We start from the raw sequence: 23021 nt of genomic DNA, 5'->3' as shown, positions 1-23021 counted from the left end.
GAAAAATACTGTAAAATATTGTAAAACAAAAATATATTATTATTATTATAGGAAGGAAAGAATGACTTTAATAGGGATAAATAAACCCCAAACTTGGAAACATTACTCAGGAATAAGTCCTACATGTTATTCATGTTATTCACAAGGTTCTTATTACTAGTGGTCATTTCTAATTCTGGTAATTCTGCTTTGCATGTTTTAACTGTAACATAAATATTCCAGGGGATCTATTATGTGATCCCAACCACAGGCAGGCATTGACTCTATTAATATAATATAAATTCAAAATAGATTTTCTTACACTTGATGAATTTATACTCTAGCCAGTGACTAAGGAACACTTCTAGTTTCCTGATTCCTATTCCATTCATATATAGAAATACTTCTAAAAAATAAAAATAAAGACCTATTTAAACAAACAAGATAAAAACAAAAACTTTGATATAATCTGAATCTTAAGTATTAATATAATATAAATTCAAAATAGATTTTCTTACACTTGATGAATTTATACTCTAGCCAGTGACTAAGGAACACTTCTAGTTTCCTGATTCCTATTCCATTCATATATAGAAATACTTCTAAAAAATAAAAATAAAGACCTATTTAAACAAACAAGATAAAAACAAGAACTTTGATATAATCTGAATCTTAAGTATTATTTTCTCTTGGTATCCATAGCAGTAAGAAAATTGTTTACATTTATTGACATTCAATTTATTTCAGATCTAGGAAAAATGAACCATATTTGCTGGATTTTTACAGTTTACCCAATGTTTTGACACCCATTATTTCTCTGAGGTTATGTCTCTGGCTAAGACCATTCAGAGAAGTGAAAAAAAGCATGACACTAAATGGAAATATTAACAAAAAAATTTTTTACCTCAAATGGCTTAAAAACATGTTCTTCTCTATCATAATTAAATTGTATTCTCTCCATTCTGCCAAGTGGATATACCTACTTAGCTAATTCTGCTTTGCAATTTTATCGTAACAATTGTTTTGTAACAAGCATTTAGATAATATCAGAATCATAATTCTCCTACTGTCATGCTAAAAAAGAAAAAAACAAACACCTTCCAAAATACCCATTTGTTGCATTAAGTGGGACAGTTTGGAAAATTTGGAAAAAGTTGATTAGCTAAATATATAAAAGCACATTTAGAGTAAAACATTTTCTATAATTTTTCCAGGGTCATTTTCCTAAGAGCCAATGACTGGAATAATATTTAATTAAAAAAAATTTATTGAGTATAGCTGGCTAACAATGTTGTGTTAGTTTTAGGTATGCAGCAAAGTGAATCAGTTATGCAAAAAAAAAAAATCCATTCTTTTTTCACATTCTTTTCCCATATAGGTTATTAGAGTATTGAGTAGATCTCCCTGTGCTTTATAGTGGGTACTTGATACTTACATATTTTATATATAGTAGTGTGTATATGTTAATCCCAACCTCCTAATTTAAAATAATAGAACTCAAATGGCACCATTAAAAATAGTATGATATTTACAAGCTAGCACATAAAAAAAAATAAATGCTTTAGAAATAAAGGAATAGGGGTTCCCATTGTGTTTCAGAGGATTAAGACCCTGACAGAGTGTCCATGAGGATTCGGTTCAATCCCTGGCCTCTCTCAGTGGGTTAATGATCCAGTGTTGCTGAAAGCTGTGCTGTAGGGCACAGATGCAGCTTAGATCCAATGTGTTATAGCTGTGGCTGTGTTATAGGACTACAGCTTCAACCCCTAGCCTAGGAACCCAAGTGCAGGCTTAAAATATGCCCCAAGTGCAGCCTTAAAAATTAAATAAATAAATAGGAGCTCCCACTGTGGCACAGTGGGTTAAGAATCTGACTGCAGCAGCATGGGTTGTGGGTTCAATCCCTGGCCTGTTGCAATGGGTTAAAGGATCTAGAGTTGCCACAGCTGTGGCATAGGTTGCAACTTCAGCTCAGATCTGATCCCTGGCCCAGGAACTTCATATGCCATGGGGCAGCCAAAAAGAAGATTAAATAAGTAGGTAATTAAATAAACAAATAAATAAAGTAATAGAATACCAATGATGAACCATTCATAGTAGTTATGGAAATCACTGGCTAAAAACCAATTATAATATCATAACAAAATTGTAGAGTGATTGAGGCCAGGTTTCAAATATGATGAAAAAATTAATTTTTTACCTATATTCAGAGCTCTGCATCTAACAGCTCACGTGATGAAAATTTGTAAAACTTCAAAAATAAAAGTAATGTGATAAATAAATAAATTTGAACTGAAATTTAAAATAAATATAAAGAAAGGAGATATAGAAAAAATAGAAATACGATACTGATGCCACAATTAAATGACAGGTGTTTCTTTTGAACAGAATTAAGGTTAATCAAACACTTTTAAATTAAGATTTTTAAATAAAGCTAACATTGGAAGTCTACAAAGCACAGCTTATTCATTACCGTTTGTGTTTCCTATTAAAATGTATTCTTGGGCATTTTTACAGGCTAGTTTTTTTTTTTTAAAGTATGTGACATTATTGTCTTGATGGTAGTTATCACATGGTCCAGGAATATATGTCACCTCCAGTGCTTTTTAAAAGCCTGCTTTTTGCCAAAGCAACAGATTTGGCATCTTTTCTATAATATACTGAATGTCTGGAAGGTGTAATAAAAAGGGATATCTGCAAGGTGATCTTTTATTTATAAAGTAGCACTTTGATATAGCTCTTCAGATTCAGTGAAATCTTGTGTCCATTCATACCAAATGGTACATCTATTTTACAGCACACGTAAAATTTAGAAAGCTGTTCTGAAGCAGCTAGAAATCTATTGGATAATAAGAGGATTAACATAAAAAATAAATTCTGTCAAAAATGTTTTTCAGATTTCTAATTTATAAAAACAGAACTAGATTTAGAGTCTGACCAGGTTAGTCCAGCATGACACACAATTGATAAACTTAAAAACAGTTGTTCACACCTGATGAATGAAAATTATTCTTTCAGTAATAGGAGGAATTAAATTAATTTCATTAGTGAGGAGACTTACAGGTGGGAAGGTTTAGTTTCACTGAATGCCTTTATGATATCTTAATGAGGCCAGATTGAATATAAAGATTATACTTTAGAGAATTTGCATTCAATTCAAAAAATAACGGAAGTGGAGTTGTTACAAGACTTTATTGTTTCGACCCTCGACAATTTAATCATTAGACATAGAACTGACACAGAATCCAGAAGGGAAAGCATAGTCAAGTGTTTGGAATATCATTGAAATAGGAAAAGCTAAAGAGAATATGATTAATTTTTTGTAACTAAGATATGACTAAGAAGTTCAGTCTGAATATTGTTTGAAAGTAAATTCAAGAATATTATATGGTAGTGCTGGAAATGACTTTATGCAATTTTGATTGTCTTAGGAAAATAAAAGATATAAAAGAAACATTAATGATATTTGATATCTCTTCTGCAGAATCCAACCCTTTCTTCTTGATCTAGCCCACCACTTTAAAAATACTTGGTATATTGAAAATATATCTATTCTTTTGAAATTTTATTCAGACATAGAGATTTTTAATATATTCCAACACTGCTCACATGCCATTTTTCTTAGTATAGGAGGGACACAGAATGCATTTGCATGAATGCTTGATTTTTTTTCCCTCTCACGTTTTATTTGCTTTCTCTATATCCACATTACTTTCACTCTTGACCAAAGCCTTAGAGAATACTCTGGAGGTTAGGGAAAGTATATGTGCTAGTTTCAAGAGAGTTGATTCCTATGTCTCTCTAAGTTACCAGCCTCTCTAGGTAGATACTTGCAAGTGCTGCGGGCAAGTGTGAGGCTTTGGAACTTGGGCATAAAGGGAGAAAACATTTTCTGTCCTTGGAGGAGAAAGTGCTAGGAATGTCATAGTTTCTGAGTCACTTTTGCCCCTGGGACCAAATTAGACCCAGCAAAGGGATACATGCACACACACATACACACAAACACACACACAAAAGAGAGCATTTTGTTATGTGGAAGATTCACAATTCCGAAATAAAATGAAGTCCTTTTATGTATAACTAAGATCAGGAGGAACACACAATTATGAATAAATTAAAGCTTTTGTATTATTTTCATAGGTCTTTATTTCAAAAATATATTTGTCTTCTAGTGACCATGACACGTTAACATTTGTTTGTATGTTTAGAAAAATGTGTGGCATATTGATTATTTTCATTCCTTCAATTCATTGAACACTTATGGAATTTTAGTTGTGGTAAAATATTGTACTGAATTTGGAGGAAATAAAAGGTAGAAGAGACATAACTCCTGATCTGAATGAATATTTAAGTATCCTGAAAGGATTTAAATGGAAGGTTTTTTTTTTTTCCAAGTATGCAGACAACATTACAGGCCTGTTCAGGAGCCTGAATGATATTATTAATGTGAAATAAAGTATTTAATCACCACTCTATAAATAACTTGAAACTAATGGTTATTATAGCATAAGTAATTAAATAACATTAGCGTTGATACCAATCAACATATTTTCAAACAAAATGACATAAAGCTTTAAAATGTGTAATAAGTGATTGTTTTCAATATTAAAAAGTTGATATCCAGGAAATGACTAGGATAAAATAAGAAAAGTCCATGAGTTTTTATAATAATAGATGACTGACATAGAGAAATGAGTCATCTAATAAATATTTTTCTCTGCTTAACTAAAAAATATGTAATAAAATCTTAAACAAAAGCAAACTTTATAGAGTTCATATGAAGTCTAGTTAAGTTCCAAACACATTTGCATAATAAACCTTCCATATGGTATTTCGGTTAAAGTTTGAGAAAAGTAAAATATCATGGGTGAAACAAATCAGGGTTTTAAAGGCAAAATAAAAACACGATATTACCTAATAACAGCAACTTGACAGTTCTTGCATCTCGCTCAGCATCTTCCTGAAGCTTTTTCTCCAATTCTTTTGATCTCTTGGCAGACTCTTTGCTTTCTGAACTAATGCTGCTTCCCATCTTGTAGTGTTAGATACTTGTCAGTTTATTTGCTCAAACTTTTTAAAATGTAGAGCACAGCTCTTGTTTGGACATAGGATGCAAGAGCAGTGCTCTGCTGAAGTACCAACAGTGCATTCCCTCACTCCCTAAGACACTGCTTTGACTAGGGAGATGCTTTCCAAGCTGTCACCTGATCACAGGGTAAAACTATTCAACCATAGGGTTGTATGGTTGGCATGTAAAGAGGAAATTCATTATGCTTTCAAATTAAATGGATACTTCTGGGACATCATCCAACCTGCTCATCTTCCTTAAAGAATAGCATACCATACATAGTGTAGAAAGTTGTCAAAATCTGAATGAGCAGTTCAAATGGAGTGTTTCCCACTTATATCTATCTATCTATCTATCTATCTATCTATCTATCTATCTATCTATCATAGGCAATCCTTATTACATGATGTAAAGATATTATTAATAATCAACAAAGTTTGCATCTTATCTTCAGATATTTCAGTCTTCAAATTCTTTGTAATTACTCCAGTGTCACTATCTGAATATTTATATTCAATCAGCCAAATTTATAGTCTTGCTATGCTTAGATTATGTCTCAAAATGTTTGACACTCTCTTAGCCTCTTTCAGTTAACTAGAAAATACCTTTTTATGAAAAAATGGAAACAAATACATGTAGTTCTTACATCTATAAACATTGTTGTATTGCCAAACATAGAATTCAACACACAGTGCTCTTAAATTATTTGCTTTAGTCTCATAGGATTAAATTGTACAAATTGAGCTTTTACTGCATGTGAGAAAGTCAATCCATCAACATTAATTGAGATCCTGCTCAGGGTAGACACTGAAATGTGTTCAATTTAGGCAGTGCATTAACTCTTTGGGACCATTAAGTAACAGCTGCTATGCTATAAAAACATCTATTGATTTAGTACCAAAGGAACAAAAAAAGCAATAGTCTTTGAAACCAGTAGGTCATTTGGTTTTTCCTGAAAAGTAAGAACCTTAAATATACCTAGATATGTCCATGCCTTTAGACCACCCCAAGAGATGTCTTGTCCTTCCTAAAGGTCTGTGAGCTTGGGGATGGAGATTCCTGTGTAATTTTTTGTTTATATTAATCAAAAAGCACTTAGTAGTCAAGTGCTGTTTTCCTTATGAACATGTGGTAAGTAGGCAAATCTCTCAGTGCACATTTTGGGAATTGTGAATGTACCTAACCAGGAAATGCTAGAATACCGTCTGTCCATGAGCATGTCAGGGCCATTCTTTTGGGATCATGGGCAAAGTCTGAACAGGTGGGCTTTTGCATATTCACAGAACAAGGAAATAAGTTGCCAAATTCAATACAGAGTCCTCCTTTGTTTACTTTTTCACATAAAATATTAGGCTGCCAATACATAAGCATAGTCAAATCTTTCTGAATTTTATTCTTCTAAAGCCATGTTATGATAGTATAACGATGTGGAAAGGTAGGTGTGCGAGGGTCCATGCAAACCATGCAGTGTTGCTATTACAATGCAAAGGGCCTGCTCCAAAGGAAGAAAGATTTGCATTGATTGCTTTATTTATACTTACGCATGAGGACAGAGGCCACATTAACAGCAGCACATAAGAATGCAAATATTAAACTATTCTGATTTTTGTTTTTACATCAAAATTGAACACAGAGTACCCTGAATATAAAAGATGCATGTATGTCTCATAGCAATTATGAATGGATAAGATACTTTGTATAATTTGATTCAAGTAAATATACCCCATTGCTTTTTGGTGGGAACATACCCTGGCTTGGAAAGGGTACATGTTTTACTGAGACTCCCTAAGTGGGTTACTGACAAAAACTGACCAACTTTTTCAGGGGTAGAATTGTATATTTTCTGCACTGTATTAAATTACACATTTCCACTTTTCTGTTCAGCCCAGAATATGCAGTCATCAATTTCATGAAATTATGTGATTTTTTTTTCATCAGTGACTAAAATTCAAGCTGCATCTATATTTAGGGGAGGGAGGCTGGGGAGAGCCATGGAGAAGAGAAAGGCTTTTTTCTCAGCCCTCTCCCCTGGATGCCTGGGACACAGCTCTGCTAATGAGTTGGGGTTGATAATACACCTATTAATCCATGTTGCTTCACTTAGGCTTTCTGGGTCTAAAAAAATGATGAAAGTAAAATAGTAAATTCCACTAGAGTGAGGACAAAATCTTACTAGTTTAGATGTTCTCCACAGTCTTTGGTACAGTGCTAACCCTAGGAAATATTCCAAAATTATTTCTTGTTAATACATTGATAGGGACCTAGAGCCTTTTTTGTGTGTGATCTACTGAGGTCACAGTATGGTAAGGGTTTCTATTCAAGGCTCAGTGTCATGGTGGGTCTATCTCAATACCCCAGAAATTGTAGAATTGCCTTTAAAAATCAACAAAAAAAAGCCCAATTTTCGTTGGGCTGAAACAATGTAAGTATCTACAATTACAACTGTTAGCCCAATATTTACACATTTTTTTTCTCAGCCTTAAAAATAACACCAGCACCCTCCCTTTGTATTGTTAAATCTTACTACATAGTTGGGAAAATAGAAGATGACAACAGGAAAAATATAACTAAATTGATGGGAATTTTTTTAAGAAAAAAATGTGGTTGTACATTTTGTTCTTAAAACGAGAAACATAAAGCTATACAAGATTCTATCATGTAAAATTTATATATTGATCACCTAAAAGAGGTAGATTGCTCTGTGTACATATACACACACAGATAGACACACATAGGGTTGCACAACCCAAACACACACAGCAAGAGACATTGTGTTGGAGCATTGTGGTCTTCTGGAATAATCATTAAAAATAACTTAAGAATGTTATTCCTATTACTTTTTCTTAAAATTACAGTATCAGCCTGATTGAGAATATCTTGTTTGGGCACCAGGCGTGCAAGAAGGAAAACTGAGGAGGTAAAATACAGAGAGTGAGCCCTCTGTAAGTCACTGAAATACCACAAGTTTGCATTGTGTGAACAAAAAGTCACTGAAATACAAGTTTGCATGGTGTGAACAAATTTTTCCTCTTGCTATTTTTGGTCAGGGTTCTGTGGTCTCTTCAGACTAGGATATTAGCCCTTAAACAGTTTGAGTAATCACTATTTTACATTTATAATTCAACATCTAGCTTGAGAGAATATGTGATTATTTCCTACTTGCTTTTAATATCGAGATTTCAACCTAGGTTTTAGAGATGTGTCTTTTGCCAGTATCACCTCATCTTACACAGTCATCAAGCTTGATTTCCCCTGAGATTACGACATGTGGCTGACTTCAATAAGTGGTTTCAATGGCTCAGCTCCTTCTGGAAACTGTCAAAACAGGATGACATCTGTAATATTCTTTATTCTGTTCCCCTTTCTCAAAGGATGTGTTGACTTCAGGCATTAGGTCCCTGGGTGGTTTGAGTCCTTGTTCCCTTAGCAATGATGCTTATCCTCATCTATTCCCATGAAAATTAAGGCAAACCATCCCTTCTTTGCTAATGGTACTCAACTGTGCATTTCTTGGAGTTCTGTGCATGGTATTTCCTCCAGAGAGTTTATGTCTCTGGGGACCTTCTTGAGAGCAGTCTTTCGATCTTGAGGGAATAGTGCAAAACTTGCTGTTGCAAGTTAGCACATTCAGATGGTGCAATAAGTTTACAGTGCCAGCCTTCAGCAGCTCTTACATCTTAAGAGGTAATGCAAATATGTACTTTTATTTATTGGAGTTGATTTCAATCTTTACTTATTCTATATACTCTTCTTTGTAGATTAGGATGTAATTATATATACATAATGATCATTGGAAATAAAACATGTTACAAGCCTAATTGACAAAGATGAGAGCCATAATAATTTCCCAAGGGGCCTCTTCCTATTCCCAATTCTTATTTTAACATGTTTTTAAATAGCCCTTTAATGTAACATTTCCATTCCATACCCCCTTAATATTGTTTCTCTGTACTTCAGTCCTGAGTCTTACAACCACCTCTTACTTAGGTTTCCTGAGTCTAGTTTCTGCCCTGTTCTGATCTAACCTGTCTGCTTGTACCACATTAAATTACCTCAAACCTAAGTTTCATTATATTACTTTTCCTATTGGAAAAAAAAAGTAAGAACTTATTTTTTTTACCATCTCTTGTATTAACCCCATTGCCATACACAAAATAGTCTAGTCTATACTATTCAACTCTTTATCTGTATTTCCCATTACTTCTCATAGCACATTCTCTATTATAGCTGGGCTTTTATCTCTCTCCTAATTTAATATCCCAACTTAGCTTTCACTTATGCTTTTTTTATTTTCTCACTAGGAAAATCTTGCACTTCCATAGCTGACTTTTTCCCACGTACCCATTCTTTAAGAAAGAACCTAGTATATTCTCCATTATGCTTCACTACTATCCCCTATTAGGTGATTCTTTACTTTCCAAATCCTTGAAAAGAATATACTGCTGATAAGTTTGTCCTTCCTCACTAACTAGCCAGGGTATTTTCCACTGACCGTGCCCTCCGGTTCTTCTCTTCTCTCGGCAGGCTCTAAACTGAGAGGACATAGAGAAAATCTTGTTTATTGAAATAATTGGTGAATAGTAAGTTATCCATAGATGTATGCTGTTTGACAGCTCTTTGCTCTGTTTTGAAAATGCATGATGCTCCTTCCCAAATGACTGCAAGTATAAAACATCACCTCTACGATTGTAGGACTTCATTTGTTCAACAATTGATATATTTAAAAATTTTTACTTTTTTAAATTTAAGTATAGTTGATTTACTATGTTGTGTTATTTTCTGGTGTACATCAAAGTAATTCAGGTATATGTGTGTATGCAAATATATTCTTTTTCATATTCTTTTCTATATGGTTTGTTACAGAATATTGAATATAGTTCCCCTGTGCTATACAATAAGACCTTGTTGTTTATCAATTCCATGTATAATGGTCTGCATCTGCTAGTCCCAAACTCCTAAGCCAACCCTCCCCCACCCCACTCCCCCTTGGCAACCACAAGCTTTGATGCTGAAGTTTTCTTTCAGATTTACACTGAAATGGAGCACAAAGACTGGAGCTGTCCACCTTATTTAAGGATATGACAGCTAGAGACTGGGTAGAGTAGTAGAAAAGGCTTCTATTGGACATTTTTCTCTGTGCCAATTCTTCCTGCATAAGCCAAAAAAAGAAAAATGTGGATTCTGCCACTTATATTCATTCCAATTATACATTTGGGGGTTCAAGAAAGGACTACTGGTTGGGTCTCTGAATCTTTTGGATCCCCTGTTAACACTGATGTGGTTCAGGATACACTTATTACCTGACTCTCTTATGTCTCCACTGTAACATGATGACTGTGATGCTAATACTGGTCCCCAAGTATGAAAATAAACTTAGACCTCCTAGGATTTGGTTAGTAACTCTTCATTCCATATATATGTCACAGTGTTGAAGATTTCTTCTTCATGAGGACCTTTCAGTAATTACGTTCTGGCTTTGAGAAATAGCTCAGTTCTGGAAATAGGACGGGGACATTATTCTTTTAATGATTACCCTTCACACTTTGGGTTGTTTAAATTCAGCAGTACTCATATGACCTGCTCATTTATTTTGGTTTTAAGAACACTTTGTTGTATTGACTATTTCCACATGTCATTGGATATCAGGCTCCCCTGGCTGCCACTCTGAACTTTACTCTCTTTATAGTATTATACCTGCTTTGGTTCCCATAATTAAATGCTGGCACCTTGTCTCTATTATTTGGGGGTCATATAATTTCCATTATAAGGAAGCCTAGGTCTGTAATTGCATTTTCTGGCATTAACCCCTTCCTATAAAAAACCATCTCAATAATGATAAATTCCTCCCCTCCCCCTGCAGCTAGTACATTCCTTACTATTTTGATATGTGGAAATCTATTTGATAATTTCCTAAAGTTTGATTATTTTTACAGTCTAGAATGCTAACATCTCTGATCCTTTTGTTGGCTTCCTGTATCATTTGCTGTGGGACCACAATATATCCAGGCTTCCAAGAGTGATCCTAGAAAACATTGTTAATATCATCTCCTGGGGTGTTGGCATTTTGCATAATAGGGAAGGGGTTCTGCATAAAACCTTTCCTTTATCCAACTTTATGTTCCACCTTCCTTTGATCTAGTATGCTTAACATCCAAATGTATATATTTTATGTATATTCACATATGTGTAGACACACACATATACTCTTCTAGCTGCTGCAAGTACATGTTGGTTAGTTTCTGGAGATCTTTTGGTATTTGGACTCTTTGTTCTGGTATCAGGTCCAGAACATCCTTGGTCGGGTTATATAATAAGTAGATAATCATTGATAAGCTGGTCTCCTGGAGCAGTGGGTATAGATCCTCATTAGGTTGAATATTATAAGACAAAGGACTCTACATTGTCTTAATGAAAGAGATAATGCTAGCTTTTAAAAGAGAAGAGTATAACACTTTTGCCAGCTCAGAGGGTTCAAGTAGAATTGGAGAATTCAAGGCTTTTTGATGCATCAACCAAGGCATCACTGGGCTAATTCTTTTGGCCCCATTCCTTTCTAAGAAGACCTTTTCTTTGGTGTAGTTATCTTGCCAAGGTTAAAAATTCAATCTTCTGTGGAACTGTCCTATCTTTATAATTAAGTCCTTTGCCTAGTCATCACTTTTTCCCCATTCGCCTCCACTGCAGGGGATAAGAGTCTCTTCTGATGCAGCACAGAGGATCATCTGGCTTTTTCACTTGGCATTATGTTGGTGATTAATCACCCTTGGCCTTCCATTGCCTTTCGTCAGTGAATTGACAGCTCCCAGTAATAGCATGATGCTACAGTACTTATAATTTCTATTTGTCCTTACTCTTTCAAAAACTCAGATTTTTCTCAGTATACTGTTTTTCACTGATATCCCATCTCAGATTACCACCACTGAAATTTCTAAAAACTTAACTTCTACTGCAAGCCAGGGGCTATCAGCAATTAGCCTGCCATCAATAATGGGACCCTAATTGCCCAGTTGGCTGGAGGTCGGGGATGGGGACCTGGGTAATCTCGTTCCAATATCTCATTTTAGAGTCTGCTTCTTAGGATCACTCCTGATACCAGCTTTCTCAGATTAAGTTTTTTTCTGAGAAACAGAATCTGCAACAGAGCCACATGAAGAACAGGGATGGGGAACACTCTTGGCAGATATAATTATATGGAAGGAGGGAGGCAGAATGATTCTTCAAAATTTATTTCAGAAGGGAAATGATCCTTACCCTCCCAACTTGCCCAGTCACTCAGTGAGGGCTGCCTTTAGGTGGGAATTAGAACCTCGGGCAAGGCAGCTTCTTTTGATCAAGGACCATTCCCTATAGAGGGACTCAGCTGCCAAAACTCCTAGTGGGTGGAGAGCCTTGGTCATGAAAGGAGCTCTTAGTGGTGCAGCGACTGTTCACTTCAGTAACATGTAGGCAAAGCTATCAAAGACATGAGGCATGAAAAACACAGATGTCTAGAAAAAAACAGATCTGAGCAAAGGGAATAGCAAGTGCAAAGGCTGGGAGGCAGACACTTGCCTAGTATGATTTGAGGTATTATAGGGGAGCCAGGGTGGCTGGAACAGAGTAAAGGCAGGGACAGTAGTAGAAGAGGCAGAGAGAGTGAGTGGTCATGGAGTGGGTCGTTCACATTTTTGAGGGACTCCTAAGTTATCTAAGGACTTTGGCTTTTACTGTGAGAGATTGGAAAACACTGCAGGGTTGTGAGCAGTAGAATAAATTGATATAACCAACATGTCAACAGGGGAATTCTGGATAATATGTTGAAAATTTATTAGGAAAATTTTGCAATAATGCAGGTGAAAGGGAACATGATTTAGTCTGGATTATCACCATGATAACAAATATACATATATTAGATACATGTTACAGGTAGAACTGGCAGAGTTTGAGAGGTGCAGTGTTCAAGAGAAAGAGAGGAGCTTGAGTAATTGTAAGAATAGGGTTTCCTGAGATGCGGTATCTCATACTGAGATGAGATATACTGTGGAACAGGAACAAGCAGATTTGGAGGAGAAAGATCAGAAGCCCAATTTTGAATATCAAATATTTAAAAATTATTAGGCAAATTTAAGTGTTCAAGCAGGGTACCCATATATTAGTTTCAACATCAGAATTCTCGCCAGAATATAAATTTTTTAAACTGAGATATACTTTATAGTGTTCTGTTAGTTTCTAGTGCAACAGCAAAGAGATTCAACTATATGTATACTTTTTCAGATATTTTCTTTTTCTTTTTTTTTTTTCTTTTTTTTTTTTTTTTTCAGAGCCTCACCTGTAGCATATGGAGGTTCCCAGGCCAGGGTTCTAATTGGAGCTACGACTGCCAGCTTATGCCACAGCTACAGCCACGCAAGATCTGAACCGCGTCTGTGACCTACACCACAGCTCATAGCAATGACGGATCCTTAACCCACGGGGCAAAGCCAGGGATCAAACGCACAAACTCAACGTTCCTAGTCGGATTCGTTTCTGCTTCACCACAACGGGAATTCTTAGATCCTTTTCCATTATAGATTATTATAAGATACTGAGAAGAGTTCTCTGTGCTATACAGTGTGTCCTTGCTGTTTACCTATTGTATACATAGTAGTGTGTTTATATTAACCTCAAACTCCAAATTTATCTCTCCCCCTGTCTTCCCTCCCACTGATATCCTTCTGGGAAACCTAAGTTTGTTTTCTATTTCTGAAAGTATATTTTTGTTTCATAAACTCAATTGTATCATTTTTTTTTTTAGATTCTACATCTAAGTGATATTACATGAGGGCTAGAATATAATTTGAAAGTTATCAGCAGATAATGAATTTTAAAGCTACAAAATTAGATGAAATAATGACAGTGATATATAAAGAGAGAAAAGCTCAGGGAATGTGTACAAGGTCATTTGAAGAAGTTGTAGAAGTTGCTGCTAAATGAAAGAAGAATCAGGAGAATATATTGTCTTCCTAAAGCCAAGAGAAGAAAGACTCTTTTTTTTTTTTTTTTTGGTCTTTTTGCCATTTCTTGAGCTGCTTCCATGGCACATGGAGGTTCCCAGGCTAGGGGTCTAATTGGAGCGGTAGCCGCCGGCCTACACCACTGCCACAGCAATGAGGGATCCGAGCCACGTCTGAGACCTGCACCACAGCTCACGGCAATGCCAGATCCTTAACTCACTGAGCAAGGGCAGGGATCAAACCCGCAACCTCGTGGTTCCTAGTCAGATTTGTTAACCACTGCACCACGATGGGAACTCCAAAAGACTTTTAAGAGAATGGAGTGATTCACTCTCTCAAATGCTACTGAGTGGTCAAGTAAAAAATATACTGGTAATTAACTTAATTAAAAACATACATAATACGAATCATTGAATCCAGGCAGGCCTACATCTAATATTTTTGGGGCTGGAGTATCATTCAAAGCATACATAATACATATCTAAATAGTTGTAAGTCAAGCTTATAAATTTAAAAATAAAATATATTTCCTCTTTCTTAAAAAAAGTAACTTCAGGAGATCCCTGGTAGCTAGCAACTAAGAACTCAGCATTGTCACTGCTGAGGCTTGAGTTAACTGTAGACATGAAATTATACTTTACATAGCACAATGAAAGGAGAGAAAAATGCAGTCATTTAAACAGATTAATTTCTCTTCCTACTTCCATCAAGCAGTCAGTGATATCTCTCTAACTCATATGGAGGTAAAAAATAGAAATGATGACAAACAAGAGTGAAAATACAGGAACATGGGTTAGTGTTGGCAGAGTAATGGCTTTGTGACTGCTTTCAGGCTTGCATATGCTTTTGCTGGAATGGAAAAAGGGGAAATAGCAAGAATAGAAGGATATCATGTCAACAATATAGTCCCTTCTCAATTACGTATTATCAAATTTTACTACTTTTCCTCTCTCCTGTATCTTTCTCATTGGCATATACATGAGCAACCTGTTTGGGTCACCACCCTCAACTGGTTACCATGCCAGTCCTCTCATTTCCTTGCCTGGAAAGCACCTTGCAAGCAATGTCCATTGCAGTCTCTAACTTCTCTCCCCTATGCCATTTTTTTTTCACTCTTAACACTGTCTTGAAACCACTATTATCAAGGACAATATTTCTAAAATCTGTACCACCTCTAGATTCTGTCAAGAGGGGACCCTTACCTGGGCCCCACAACATGGAAATCCCTCCGCTGGCTCTTCATAGGCTAATGTCCTCCGCAGTGAATCAAGAAGGACAGGGGGCCAAGGGGAAATGCCTACCTGGAACCTAGGCTCCTCTTCTAGCCCACACTCCAAGGAGCCAGAACCCCATAGTTTCCAACTAAAATCACTTAATCCCACTTCAGCATCTTCATGGGCCTCTTCTGTGAGTCTGACCACTCAAGAGTAGATCACACTACTGATATACTTATCCCTATGCCAAAGGAATTGCCAAAGGCAGCTGTTTGTAGGGGTGTTTGCAGAGCTTGGCCAAGACTTGCACTGCCAAAGTTCTGTCACAGCAGAGCACTGAGTTGATAGTAGGAAGAGAAGGGAGTCAGGATCCTTACACTTTCATGTATCAGTATTGAAAAGGTGGCACATTGGACTAAATTTGAAAATATCTTTTCACAGCATCATGAAGCTACTTTTTCTTGGTCATGTTGTTGACAGGCCACCAACATGTATATGTTTGGAATTAACATATACATACCACTATATATATAAAATATATAAGTAACAGGAACCTATTGTATAGCACAGGGAAATCTACTCAATACTCTGTAATAACCTGTATGGTAAAAGAATATGAAAAAATGGATATATTTTTATGTATAACTGATTCACTTTGCTGAACAACTGAAACTAACACAATATCGTAAGTCAAACTATAATCCGATAAAATAAAATAAAAAGATACAGATCTTACCCAGTCATTGCAGAACTTCACTGTATGTACCAACTTTGGCCCCCTTTCTATGATTCATGTTATGAATCCTATTCTTGCTATTTCCCCTTTTTCCATACCAACAAAGCACATGCAAGCCTGAAAGCAGTCACAAAGCCATTACTCTGCCAACACTAACCCAGGTTCCTGTATTTTCACTCTTATTTGTCATCATTTCTATTTTTTACCTCCATATGGGTTAGACAGTTATCACGGGCTGCTTGATGGGCAGGAAGTGAAGTTAATCTTTTAATGACTCTGTATTTTCCCCTCCTTTCATTGTACCAGGTAAAGAATAATTTCATGTCTACATTGAATTGTCTTGTCATTAGCAAATTGTTAAATGATTGCTCTGCCTGTTAGTTCTACTTAAAGTTCTACTGAAGTTTTGAACTGTAGTCACACTGTAGAATGATTCTCTTGAAAACTACAAAATGATGTCAGTGCAATACTACAAATATACATGACAAGAGAACTCCAATACGAGAGGTTTATATTTTTTAAAAAAACCTTCACTGATTTGTTTTGTTTTATTGAAGTGTAGTTAATTTACCAGGTTGTAGTCATTTCTATCTTTTTTTTTTTTTTTGTCTTTTTAGGGCCGTACCCACGGCATATGGAGGGAAGTTCCCAGGCTAGGGGTCAAATTGGAGCTGTAACTGCCAGCCACAGCAACAACAGATCCGAGCCACATCTTCAACCTACACCACAGCTTATGGCAACAACAGATCCTTAACCCACTGAACAAGAGCAAGGATCAAACCTGCATCCTCATGTATACTAGTCAGCTTCATTTCCATTGAGGTTGTAATTTCTGCTGTAAAACAAAGTGGCCTAGTGATATATATACCATGTCCTTTCTTCTGTAAAAGCTCAGAGGCTTCCCAGAACTTCCTATTTTCCAAATGTCACACTTCCTCCAAAGCTGCCCACTAAATAAAATATCATAGTTCACACCTGTTCTGTCTTCAGAAATTCATGTTGCCAAAGTTGTCTTCATAAGCAATAGAGGGAACATCAAACAACCCAGTGAGCTAAAGCCTTCTTATCTAAAAATTAAGATACTAAAATTGTCACAAGTGAATGAATAAACACATGAGAGAATAGTGGGACAGTGCCCTACATATGGCAGTTTAAATGTTTATATGCATAGCCCTGATGCATACACACACACACGCACACATACTTTTCTTGGTCCTGTTCCAAAAAGAGGTGTTCTGATGGCATTCACCTAGGTAACCAGTTGTGATTAAATCTCCAGTACAATTCTTTTTCCTGTAGGTAACCTAATGGACATGTTTATCAGGATTTTCCATAGATTTCCTGTTGTGGTTGCTGTGCTAGTTATCCACACCCTCCTTCAGGACTAAAGGAAGGACTTTTCCCCTACTTGCTGGAGTGTTTCTGCCCGATAGCTGAGAACTGTTAGTTCTCTCCAGAAATTTCCCTCAGCTTAAGGTCACACACCTCAAAGCGAGCTACTCCGCATCCAATGCCTGGTGCCTCAAATCAGGACAAATATGAAGGGCTCGGCCAGTTTCAGAGATCCCTCTGGGGTTATCTGACACATTGTTATTACCACACTGCAGCCCAACATCTCCCTCAGTTTAATATGCTACTTTCACTTCCCCCAAGATGGTGATCTTGGGAGCCCTCAGACATTAGTCTGTTTCAGAGTTGGCTTCTGAGGGAAGCACATCAAGTAACATTCCCCACCCTATTACAGACTCCCACCACTGCCATGACTTCCAGCAAGTCTGTACTTAACACTGAACTCTACCGAATAGCACCATTTCAACTCAATCAACCAAGGCATCCCTGTCACTCACTCTCACTCCATTCCCATATCCAAGGACACACAGTCTATTCATTTTTCTAATATATTTTTTAGAATACACATGCATTGCCTCCCCAATTATCAACATGCCCCACCAGAATGGCACATCTGCTACAATTTGCTGAACTAACATTGGCACTTCATGGTCACTCAAAAGTCCACAGTTTACATTAAGGTTCATTGCTGGTGTACATTCTATGGGTTTGGACAAATGTGTAATGACATGTGTCCATCATTATAGTATCATACAGAGTAGTTTTACTGCCCTGAAAATCCTGTGTTTCACTTACATATCCCTCCCTCCCCACTAATCCCTGACAACCGTTGAGCTTTTTACAATCTCCATAGTTTTGCCTTTTTCAGAATGTCATATAGTTGAAATCATACAGTATGTATCATTTTAAGATTGGCTTCTTTTACTGTATTTTATATTTAAACTTATTCCATGTCTTTTTGTGTCTCATTAGTGTTTTGCTTTTCAGCACTGAATAATATTTTGTTGTCTCAGTGTACCACATTTTATTTCTTCCTTACGTACTGAAGGACATCTTGGTTGCTTCCAAATTTTGACAATTATAAATAAAGTTACAGTAAACATCTATGTGCTGGTTTCCATGTGGATGTATATTTTAAGTCCTTTGAATAAGCATCAAGGAGCACAACTGCTGGATTATAGGGTAAGGTATGTTTAGCTTTATAGAAACCACCAAAATGTCTTCCAAAGTGGCTGTACCATGCATTCCCACCAGCAATGGATAAGAGTTCCTTTTGCTCCATTTCCTTGCCAGCATTTGGTGTTTTCAGTGTTCCAGATTTTGACTATTTCCATCTCATATGTGTGTAGTGGTATCTCATTGTTTTAGTTTACATTTCCGTGGTGGCATATGATGGAGGGCTTCTTTTCTTATACTTATTTTCCATCTGTATATATTCTTTTGTGTCTTTCAAAAATTGGTCTAAATTATTAACTTTATCAGAGTTATTACATTTGTGGGCACAGAGCTGTTCCTTCAAATGTCAATGGGAACTGTATTTACTTTCTCCTTTGCATTTCTAATATTAGTAATTTGTGTACACTTTTTTATTAATTAGCCTATCTAGAGGCCTATTTATTTTATTGCTCTTTGGTAGAAAAAATTCTTTTGGTTTCATTGATTTTTCTCTATTGATTACCTTTTTTTCAATTTTATTTCTTCTGTGATTTTGTTTATTATTTATTTCCTACTGCTTCCTTTTTATTTATTTTGATCTTCTTTTCCTGGTTTCCCAAGATGGAAGTTTAGATGATTGATGTTAGATATTCTTTTCTAACGTATGCATTCAATGCTATGAATTATCCTCTAAGCACTACTTTCACTATACTCTACAAACTTTGATAAGCTGTATTTTCATTTAGTACAAATACTTTAAAATTTCTCCTGATATTTCTTTTTGACCCATGTGTTATTTAAAAGTATGCCATTTAATTTCCAGCTGTCTTTTAGCTATTGATTTCTAGCTTAATTCCACTATGCTCTAAGAAAAGACATGGTGTAATTTCTACTCATATATTTTTTAAGGTGTATTTTATGGCCTGGAATGTGGTCTACCTTGGTGAATGTTTTATGCAAATATGAGAAGGTTGTATATTCTGCTGTTGTTAGATGAAGTAGCCTACAGATGTTTATTATATCCAGTTGATTGGTGGTATTGTTGGTACAACTAGGTCCTTAATGATTTTCTGCCTGATGGATCTCTCCATTTATGATAGAAGAGTGTTAAAGTTTCCAACTATGATAGTGGATTCATCTATTTGTTCTTACATATTTATTAATTTGTTGCTAGGTAAATATACCTTAAGTTTTGTTATGTGTTTTGGATAGTAGCACCTTTTATCATTATGTAATATCCCTCATTATTATTTCTCCTTCAATATTTAAGAATAATTTTTCGGAGTACAAAATTTCAGATTGGTGTGTTTTATTCTCTCAGCAATTTAAATATTTCACTCTATTCTCTCTTTGTTTGCATAGTTTCTGAGGAGAGGTCAGAGGTAATTCTTACCTTTGATCCTCTATAGGTAAGGTGGTTTATCCCTCCAACTTTTTTCAGGATCTGTCCTTTATCTCTGATTTTCTATAATTATAATATGGCTATGAATAATTTTGTTTTTTTTTGTTTTTGTTTTGTTTTTTGTTTTTGTTTTTTGTGTGTTTTTTTGTTTTTGTTTTTTGTTTTTTGCATTTATCCTGTCTGAGCTTTCTGGATCTGCGTTTGGTGTCAGACATTAATTTGGGGGAAATTCTCAGTCATTATTTTTTTCAAATATTTTTTCTGTTACTTTTTTCTCCTTCTGATATTTCCATTACACATATGCTATACTTTCTGTACTTATTCCACTATTCTTGAATATTCTGTAATACTTTTATTCATTCTTTTTCCTCTTTTTTAAGTTTTTGAAGTTTCTGTTGAGATATCCTCAAGCTCAGAAATTCTTTGCCTCAGCTGTGTCTAGTCTCCTAAGTCTATCAAATAAATGCCTCATTTCTGTTAGTGTTTTTGAACTCTGGCACTTCTTTTTGGTTCTTATTAGATTGTATATATCTCTGTGTTGCCCATCTGCTCTTGCATACTTTCTACTTTATTCATTAGACCCTCTTAGCATCTGAATCATAATTTCTAAAATTCCCAGTGTGATAATTCTAATAACCCTGCCATATTTGAGTCTGGTTCTGATGCTTGCTCTATCTCTTAAAACAGTATTTCTTGGCTTTTAGTATACCTTGTAATTTTACTGAGTAAAAGAACTGCTGTATTTCAGTAATGTGGTGGGGAAGTGAAGCATTCTGCAGTTAAATCCCAGTTAAGTGAGTCTGTGCCTCTAGACTGTGAACTTCACAAGTATTTCTCAGTTCTCCTTCACCCACTGGGATGAAACAGGATGTCTTAACTGGGTTGGAGTTGAGTATTTCCCTTCCCCCAGTTCAGTTAGGCTCTGATTTATTCCCAGCAGGATAGGCTCTGGTTAAATGGTTCTGCTGAACATAGACTTTGTTAAGTAGAGTGTTCTGGCATGTTTCAAAATGATTCCCTTTCTCCTCCCTCTGCTAGAAGTATGAGGGGATTTTTTGCTGATCTTCACTGTGAGAACCTGGTTGAGCTCCAGGAGTGAAATGTGTCAAAGTGTGGGAGCCCTCCTGTGACTGGGTCCCCTTGGAATTTTAAACTCTCAGCCTTAAGGAGGTGGAGCAAGATGGCAGAGAAGTAAGACATCATGCACACATTCTCCCACAAATACATCAAGAAAACACATCTACATGTAAAACTACTCACACAGAACATCAATTGAATCCTGGCAGAAGAACTTAAACCTCCAAAAAGGGCAAGAAACTCTTGACATAACTGGGTAGAACAAAATAAAAAGAGAGAAAAGGAATCAGGACAGGACTAGCATTCCTGAGAGGGAGCTGTGAAGGAGAAAAGGAACCCACCTCCTGGGAAGCCACTTAATTGACAAAAGATTGGCTGAGTTGGAGGAACCTCAAAGTCACTGAGAAAAGTGCAGCAGCTGGACTGAGAACAGAAAAGCAGAGTGAGAGTCACACAGACCATCTGAACCGCTGTCCTGGACACTACAGCCTGAGACCCTCAAGTAGGGACTAGGTGCTGAGACAGGCTCTGGAGGTCAGTCCCAGGGAGAGAACTGGGGATGGTATGAGGGGCTAAAGAGCAGTGTGCCATGGGTGAAGGAGGGGAACACCACAGCAGAGGGAACCTGGGAGAAGGTCTGGACCCAAGGGAGGGGCAAAGTGCCATTGTAGGGGAGGGGCAAGGAACAGGAGGGGTGGGGAAACTCCCTGCACTGGAGTGTGCGCATGCCTGCAGACTTAGAAGGCAGGGCAGCTCTGCAGAGGCTACAGGGTGGCGAAAACCCTCTTCTTGTTTAGGGGAGATTAGGTGCTTCTTGTGAAGGCTACTGGTGGCCAGACACCTACTGTGCGGGCTAAGAGCATAAGGGGACTAAATGCAACATGGTGCCTCTTGTACGATCTACAGGTGGCAGGGACAGACTGTGGCAGTTGTATCAGAGGCTAGAGGGAGGCATGGCTTTCCACCACTGGGGGCCTGTGAGTGGGCTCCACCAGTGACCCCAGTCAATTCAGGGGCTGGCAAAAAAGAAAAAAAGAATATTGCAACCAAGCACCATACACTGTTGCTCTCCCTCCCCTGGGAACACACCCACCCTGCAGCTGCCACTGCCAAATGCTCTGGGTGACCCCCAAACACTTGGTCACTGTCCTTTCCCCAAACCCTACAACTGGGGGCAACTGCTGTTAACACCTCCTGCATGGGCTAAGTGGGACAGGGTGCTTCTTGTGTGGTCTGCTGGCAGCAGGAGCAAACCACCACAGTTATCCCTGATTCCAGAGATGGGCGTGGCCCACTGCCATTGGAGATATCTGAACAAAAATCATTTGCAGCCACATTCTCCTAAAGGGCACCACAGAGGAGGGCATTGTGACTGAACACCACTTGTTGGTGCTCTCGTACCCCTGGGAACACACCTAACATGCTGTTGCCACTGCCAAATATTCTGGGCAGTATCCACATGCCTGATCTCTGTCACTTCCCAGGATCCTGCAACTAGGAGAACCCTTTACAACGCCTCATATGTGGGCTAAGTGATACAGGTTGCTTGAGACATGGCCTACAGGTGGCAGGGGCAAACCACCGCAGTTATCACTGACTCTAGAGATGGTCATGGCCTGCTCCCAAAAGGGGTCCCTGACTCTAGAGATGGTCATGGCCTGCTCCCAAAAGGGGTCCCTGAACCACCTGCAGTTGCAATCACTTCGAAGAGGGCATTGCAATCAAACAAAAGCTGTTTTTGCTCTCACTCCCCTGGGAACTCACACACCCTTCTATTCCTACTGCCAAATGCTCTGGTCACCTTGAAGATCTCCCTAGAGCTCACTATCACTTCCCAGGGCCCTGCAACTAGGGGTAGCCTGTGCCACCTTGCTGTATGTCCTTGCTGCTATTGAGAGCCCAATGACCAGGCAATGACTGCTGGCCCTACCCATTGCCTCCTTCTCCTTGAAAAGACACTGAACATCCTGGAAACAACAGCTTGCTCACACCAAAGAAAAAGATAGAAAATAGTCAAACCCCCAAACCAAAAATAAATAGTAACCCCCCAAAAATTCAAAGGAGTATT

General features: G+C 37.1%; 2 protein-coding genes across 2 annotated transcripts in view; one reads left to right on the top strand and one right to left on the bottom strand.

Annotated features, from left to right (window-relative positions):
* The window catches only part of GNAT3 (G protein subunit alpha transducin 3), a 51649-nt gene extending 46504 nt beyond the window's left edge, over positions 1-5145 (bottom strand). Inside the window, exon 1 of the mRNA XM_047752255.1 lies at positions 4894-5145. Within this exon, the coding sequence (XP_047608211.1) occupies positions 4894-5011 (118 nt within the window). The 5' untranslated portion in view covers positions 5012-5145. The remainder of the gene's footprint in view (positions 1-4893) is intronic.
* LOC125110736 (platelet glycoprotein 4) overlaps positions 1-23021 on the top strand; it is a 192970-nt gene that overhangs the window by 22094 nt on the left and 147855 nt on the right. The window lies entirely within an intron of this gene.

The sequence above is a fragment of the Phacochoerus africanus genome, chromosome 11, assembly GCF_016906955.1.
Source record: "Phacochoerus africanus isolate WHEZ1 chromosome 11, ROS_Pafr_v1, whole genome shotgun sequence".
NCBI classification, from domain to species: domain Eukaryota; kingdom Metazoa; phylum Chordata; class Mammalia; order Artiodactyla; family Suidae; genus Phacochoerus; species Phacochoerus africanus.
The sequence above is the reverse complement of the archived record's forward strand: the minus strand, read 5'-3'. Positions and strand labels throughout refer to the sequence as shown.